Genomic DNA, 7500 nt, shown 5'->3' with positions numbered 1-7500 from the left:
AGTATCAAAACTAAACAAACGCACATATAAACCCGATAGAGGTTCAATTGTTGGATACTTAAACGCCTGCAGAAACAGTCAGATACACACAGACAAAAACATTCAAATGCGCACACACACACACACACACACACACTCATAGACACACACAATCAGAAACATTCAAAGGTGCACATACACTCACAGACACACAGAAATACTCACACAGAAACATGTAATTTTTACACTGTAATCTAAATTACTTATGCTTGTCCATTAAAATAAGAAAGCAAATACACAAACACAACTGCTTTTTCTTACTCATTCTTTTAAAGAAACAATGAAACACCTTGAGATGTCAATGTAATGTTTAGTTATCCATAATAAAACAACTTTGCAATTTATTTTCATATTTTATTTTGTCACCTTTTCATATAAAATAATCTGTATGTTGAATCTTATTATTATCATCATCATCATCAATATTTATTTTAAAAGTGTCAAAATATTCTACAGTGCCATGACATTTGGTGCGTAATGACTGGGACGTTGTTACAAAATGAATGAATTTTAAAGGACTCGGGGGTCATGAGGAAAACACCAGATACGGATAATTATACCATGGCTAGATTTAACCCCTTAATGACCGAGGACGTGCAGGGTACGTCTTCAGAAAAAAGGCAGTTAATGCCTGAGAACGTACCCTGCACGTCCTCGGTGTGGAAAGCAGCTGGAAGCGATCCTGCTCGCTTCCAGCTGCTTTCCGGTTATTGCAGTGATGCCTCGATATGGAGGCATCCTGCAATAACCTTTTACGGCCCTCTCTGCACCGGACATCGATGGCCGGTATCGTTGGTGGGTGGGAGCCGGTATGGGAGGTGGGTGGCGGCCATCGATAAGGCTGAGGGGGAGGCTTAGAGAGCTGTTTTGGGGGGGATCAGGGAGGTTGGGGGTTAAGGGGTGATCCTAAACACAGCATATGTAAATATTCTTTCTTTTAAAAAAAACCCCAAAAACTTTTATTTTAGTACTGGCAAACTTTCTGCCAGTACTTAAGATGGCGGGGACAATTGTGGGATGGGGGAGGGAAGGGAGCTGTTTGGGAGGGATCAGGGGGTGGGATGTGTCAGGTGGGAGGCTGATCTCTACACTAAAGCCAGAATTAACCCTGCAAGCTCCCTACAAACTACCTAATTAACCCCTTCACTGCTAGCCATAATACACGTGTGATGCGCAGCAGCATTTAGCGACTTTCTAATTACCAAAAAGCAACGCCAAAGTCATATATGTCTGCTATTTCTGAACAAAGGGCATCCCAGAGAAGCATTTACAACCATTTGTGCCATAATTGCACAAGCTGTTTGTAAATAATTTCAGTGAGAAACCTAAAATTGTGAAAAAATTAACGTTTTTTTTAATTTGATCGCATTTGGCGGTGAAATGGTGGCATGGAATATACCAAAATGGGCCTAGATCAATACATGGGGTTGTCTACTACACTACACTAAAGCTAAAATTAACCCTAGAAGCTCCCTACATGCTCCCTAATTAACCCCTTCACTGCTGAGCATAATACACTTATTGTGCGCAGAGGCATTTAGCAGCCTTCTAATTACCAAAAAACAACGCCAAAGCCATATATGTCTGCTATTTCTGAACAAAGGGGATCCCAGAGAAGCATTTACAATCATTTATGCTATAATTGCATAAGTTGTTTGTAAATAATTTCAGTGAGAAACCTAAACTTTGTGAAAAAATTTGTGAAAAAGTGAACAATTTTTTTTATTTGATCGCATTTGGCGGTGAAATAGTGGCATGAAATATACCAAAATGGGCCTAGATCAATACTTTGGGATGTCTTCGAAAAAAAAATATATACATGTCAATGGATATTCAGGGATTCCTGAAAGATATTAGTGTCCCAATGTAACTAGCGCTAATTTTGAAAAAAAAGTGGTTTGGAAATAGCAAAGTGCTACTTGTATTTATGGCCCTATAACTTGCAAAAAAAGCAAAGAACATGTAAACATTGGGTATTTCTAAACTCAGGACAAAATTTAGAAACTATTTAGCATGGGTGTTTTTTGGTGGTTGTAGATGTGTAACAGATTTTGGGGGTCAAAGTTAGAAAAAGTGTGTTTTTTTCCATTTTTTCCTCATATTTTATAATGTTTTTTATAGTAAATTATAAGATATGATGAAAATAATGGTATCTTTTGAAAGTCCATTTAATGGCGAGAAAAACGGTATATAATATGTGTGGGTACAGTAAATGAGTAAGACGAAAATTACAGCTAAACACAAACACCGCAGAAATGTAAAAATAGCCTTGGTCCCAAATGGACAGAAAATGGAAAAGTGCTGCGGTCATTAAGGGGTTAATATTTGGTTAAGTGTTTTAGTTATTTATTAATTATAACCAGTATGTGTCTTGTCTCTTAAGTCTGCGTGCTTTTATTTGATCGCATTTGCTTATGGCTTATTACAAATCCTTATCCTGTCCATAATGTGACTAGGCCATTTTGTATTCTGGGAATGGCATATTTGTACATATTATCACAGCAGAATACACAGATGATTTATTTTTGGTTTTTTAATCTTTTTTTTTTTTCAGCCCTCCCAAGACCCACCGACACAGAAAGGAATGGCCACTAAAGTGCGTAAGACTATGAGCAGTCGAGTATACGAAGCTGTGAAAGCCATTGCTCTCTGTCATAATGTGACACCTTCTTATGAGTCTAATGGAGTTACCGACCAGGCCGAAGCTGAGAGACAGTTTGAGGATTCCTGCAGGGTGTATCAGGCTTCCAGCCCAGATGAGGTACAAAATAAAATTCTTCCTTTTATACCTGTCTGAGAGCTATAGGAGTATTCAAATGCTTATACGTGTGTGTCTATCTATGTGTCTATATCTTTATATTTTCACTTGTCACCTCATACAAAATATGCATGTGTATGTTGCTGCAGCAGATTTTTATTTATTTTAAAAAGTTTAAAAAAAAGTATTGCCTTCATGTAGACTGTAACCAAGTACTTCAGGTACCAAACACAGGCTTCTGAAAGAGGAGAGCACAGGTGGATGGAGTAGTGTGGCCATGCATCTTTTAATAGCTGTGTTGCTTCTTGCTTCTGCTGCCTTCTTAAAATCAGCTAGATGAGTGCTAGGCCCTAGAGACAGGCAGTGCAGGGAGAGCACTAGAAATGGCAGCAATCAGTAAGAACTGGCACTGCTGCAATGTGGGGTCAAAACCAAAATTGTCTGCCAGTTACTGTGCGCTGCTATGCCAGTGGCTCTAATTTACTTCACCTACAGTGGCCCAGGGTAGGGGGAATTGTATCTCTGCAGAGGAAGTATTAAATAAGTCTATCCCTGCATAAGTGTCTGTGTCTGCTTCTGTGTGTGTCTCTGTATATCTCTACATTTGTGCCCCTGGGTGTCTGGTCCGGCATATATTTGTGTGTATGACTGTCCCTGAGTATGTGTGTGCATCTGTGTCTATCCCTGCAAGTATGCATGTTTGTGTCTGTCTGTCTGTGCTTGTGTGTGTCTCTGTGTCTGACCATGCATTTGTTTGTCTGTAGTAGGAAAATAGTAATTTCAGGCAAATAGCTTTTGAGATATTGTTTAAGCTTTAAAAACCATTTGCCTTAGCAGAAGCCTTTTGCCTAACTACTATTCAGTCAAATAGTGCACAGCTTTTTCAGCTTTTAAGAGCCAAGTCACCCAGGGAAAGTAGCCCCTGCTTGTCAATAAGTTCCAATATGCTGCCAGACACCCCCGGGAAAGTGGCCCTTGCTTGCCAATATACTCCCAGGCACCCCACAGGAAAGTGGCCCCTGCTTGCCAATAGGCTCCCAGTCACCTCAGGAAAGTGGCCCTTGCTTGCCAGTATGCTCCTAGGAACCACCCCTGGGAAAGTGACCTTTGCTTTCCACTATACTCCCAGGCACCTGGGAAAGTGGTCCCTGCTTGCCAATAGGCTCCCAGGCACCCCTGGGAAAGTGGTCCCTACATGCCAATAAGATCACAGGCCCACCAAGGAAAGTGGCCCCTGCTCACCAATAGGCTCCTGACACCCTGGAAAAGTGGTCCCTGCTCACCAATAGGTTCCCAGGCACCTTGGAAAAGTGTCCCCTGCTTACCAATAGACTGCCAGGCACTCTGGGAAAGTGGCACCTGCTCACCAATAGGCTCCCAGGCACCCAGGGAATGTGGTTTATGCTCATCAATAGGCTCCCAGGGACCCTGGTAAAGTGTCCCCTGCTCACCAATAAGTTCCCAAGAAGTTCCTAACCAATAGGCTCCCAGGCACCCCAAGAACATGGCCCCTGCTCGCCAATAGACTCCCAACCACCCCATGAAAGTGTCCCCTGCTTGACAATAGGCTTCAAGTCACTATAGTTAAAGTGTCAGTAAACCTTAAAAATAATGTTATATAATTCTGCACATAGTGCAGAATTATATAACATTATATTAGCCAAACTTTGTGAAACATAATATTCCCTTTTAATTTTTTTAAAAAACAGCTGTTTTACAGACCTGCTCTCTGTGCTCTTCTGAGCGGGTCTATTTGTTTCACACAGCACATCGGGCCAGCTGTATAGTCACAGCCCGGCTTGACCGTGCCATTATACACAGTGCAGCTCGCTCCTGCTGTCAGACAGAGCAGGAGCGAGCTGCACTTAGTGTTATGGCGCGGTCGGGCCGGGCTGTGACTATACAGCTGGCCCGATGCGCAGGGGCCATTTTACTCTGGTGTATAGGAGCCTATTTTTCAGGATGCCTGGAAACATATTGGCAAGCAGGGGCCACTTTCCCGGGGTGCCTGGGAGCATATTGCGGGTAGGGGCTGCTTTCCCGGGTGCCTGGGAACATATTGGCGTGCAGGGGCCACCTTCTCTGGGTGCCTGGGAGCCTATTGATGAGCAGGGGCCCCTTTTTCTTGGGGTGTCTGGGAGCCTATTAGTGAGCAGGGGTCACTTTCTCGGGGTGTCTGGAAGCCTATTCGCACGCAGGAGCCACTTTTCTGAAATGCCTGGAAGCATATTGGCAAACAGGGCCACTTTCCAAGGTTTTCTGGGAGCCTATTGCGAGCAGAGGCCACTTTCTCAAGGTGCCTGGCAAAGCCTATTGGTGAGCACTTTCCCAAGATGTCTGGCAAGCGGCCACTTTCCAAGATTTTCTGGGAACCTATAGGCGAACAGGGACAACCTCCCCAAAGTGCCTGGGAGCCTTTTGGAAAGCAGGGGCCACTTTTCTGAGATGCCTGGGAGCATATTGGCAAACAGGGGCCACTTTACAAGGTTGTCTGGGAGCCTATTGGCGAGCAGGATCCCCTTTCCTGGGGGGCCTGGGAACCTATTTCCGAGTATGGGCCACTTTCCCAGGGTGCCTAGGATCCTGTTGGTAAGCAGGGGCCACTTTCCCAGGGTGCCTTAAAACATAATTGGCAAGCCGTGGGCCACTTTCCCAGGAAGGCTGTTAGCCTATTGGTGAGCAGGGGCTACTTTCCCGGGGTTGCCTGGGAGCCTATTGGTGAGAAGGGGCCACTTTTCGAGTTGGGGGAGCATATTGGAAAGCAGGAGCTACTTTTACAGGTTACATGGGAGTCTATTGATGAGCAGGGGCCACTTTTCTGTGGTGTTTGGGAGCCTAATGGCAAGCAGGGGCCCCCTTTCCCGGGAGGTCCTGGGAACTTATTGGTTAGCAGGGGCCACTTTCTCAAGGTGTCTTGGAACCTATTGGTGAGCAGGGGGGCCACTTTCCCTGGGTGCCTTGGCTTTGAAAAGCTGAAAAACCTGTGCACAGCTAATTTGACTTTCTGAAAACTAGGCCTAGGCAAATGGTTTTTAAAGCTTAAAGGGACAGTGTACAATATAATTTTTATTGTTTTAAAAGATAGATAATCCCTTAATTACCCATTCCCCAGTTTTGCATAACCAACATAGTTATATTAATATACTTTTTACCTCATGATTACCTTGTATCTAAGAATCTTCTGACAGTACTGTGCTAAATCTTAAATAACTCCTTGTGTGTGAACATAATGTTATCTATATGGCCCACATGAACTAGCTGTCTCCTGTTGCGAAAAGCAAATAAAAAAGCATGGGATACGAGGCTGTCTATAGTGGCTTAGAAACAGGCAGAAATTTAGAGGTTTAAATGTTATAAAGTATATTAATATATCAATGTTGGTTGTGCAAATCTGGGGAATGGGTAGTGAAGGCGTTGTCTGTTTTTAAACAATAACAAGTTTAGTGTAGACTGTCCCTTTAAAGGACCAGTAAATACAATATATTTGCATAATCGACAAATGATAAGCAGACAATGCAATAGCACTTGGTCTGAACTTCAAATGAGTAGTAGATTTTTTTTCTGACAAATTTTAGTTATGTCTATTTCCAGTCCCCCTGTATCATGTGACAGCCATCAGCCAATCACAAATGCATAAACGTATATTCTGTGAATTCTTGCACATGCTCAGTAGGAGCTGGTGACTCAGAAAGTGTAAATATAAAAAGGCTGTGCACATTTTGTTAATGGAAGTAAATTAGAAAGTTGTTTAAAATTACATGCTGTATCTGAACCAAGACAGTTTAATTTTTATTTGAGTGCTCCTTTAATCAAAGTTTCAAAAACTATTTGCCTGTAATTACTTATGCCTACCACATGTCTATCCCTACATGTGTATGTGGCTATCTCTGCATGTGTGTGTGTTTATGTGTATCACTGCATGTATGTCTGTCTGTCATTTTCTGTCTACATCTGTGTGTGTCTTTGTTCCTACAGGAGTGTGTGTCTTTGTCTGCCCCTGTGTATATGTGTGTGTTTCAGTGTTTGTTTGTGGCTATCCCTGCATGCATATATGTCTGTGGAACTGTGTGTCCGTCTATACCTGTGTGTCTTGTTTTCATGCATATATCTGTTTCTCCTTGCATATGTGTGTCTATCCTTGTCTATGTGCTAGACTACAAGTTTAGCAGTAATTATGACTTTTATTCGAGTGTAAACTTTGCTAGAAGTTAACTTTTTGGGCACGTCGGGTAGAGCACGTATTACTAATTGAAAGTAAAAACTTTGCACGCAAGCAAACTCCATGTATAAAAAGTTAGACTTCCGATATCTCTGAATAGACTACAATGAATCCACAAAGTCAAAGAAAAACTTAACGCCTATAGTCATGCGCTGACCCACCACAACCCCCATTGATAACCCCTAAATTGCTGCAACCCCATTGCAATAAAACCCCTACTCTATTAACCCCTAAACTGCCACAACCCCATCACAATAAACCCTCCACTATTAACTTCCTAACAGCTAACCCCTCAAGACCCCTAACCTAAGATCCCCTAAGCATAAAAAAACAACAACACATTATGAGTTAAAAAACAAACATTACATACTAAAAATAAAGTACCCTAAAACAGTGTTTCTCAACCACGGTCCTCAAGTACCCCTAACAGGCCAGGTTTTATTATAGCTGAACTAGAACACAGTGAACTAATCAGCTGATGGGT

At 42.4% G+C, this 7500-nt stretch overlaps 1 protein-coding gene across 1 annotated transcript in view; it reads left to right on the top strand.

Moving 5' to 3' along the window:
- Positions 1–7500, top strand: part of ATP9A (ATPase phospholipid transporting 9A (putative)) — a 421913-nt gene that overhangs the window by 200717 nt on the left and 213696 nt on the right. Inside the window, exon 14 of the mRNA XM_053693787.1 lies at positions 2594–2800. Coding sequence (XP_053549762.1) covers positions 2594–2800 — 207 coding nt within the window. The remainder of the gene's footprint in view (positions 1–2593; positions 2801–7500) is intronic.

The sequence above is a fragment of the Bombina bombina genome, chromosome 1 (assembly GCF_027579735.1).
Source record: "Bombina bombina isolate aBomBom1 chromosome 1, aBomBom1.pri, whole genome shotgun sequence".
In the NCBI taxonomy this organism is placed as follows: Eukaryota; Metazoa; Chordata; class Amphibia; order Anura; family Bombinatoridae; genus Bombina; species Bombina bombina.
Note: the sequence above shows the minus strand (reverse complement) of the source record. Positions and strands in the feature narration are given on the sequence as shown.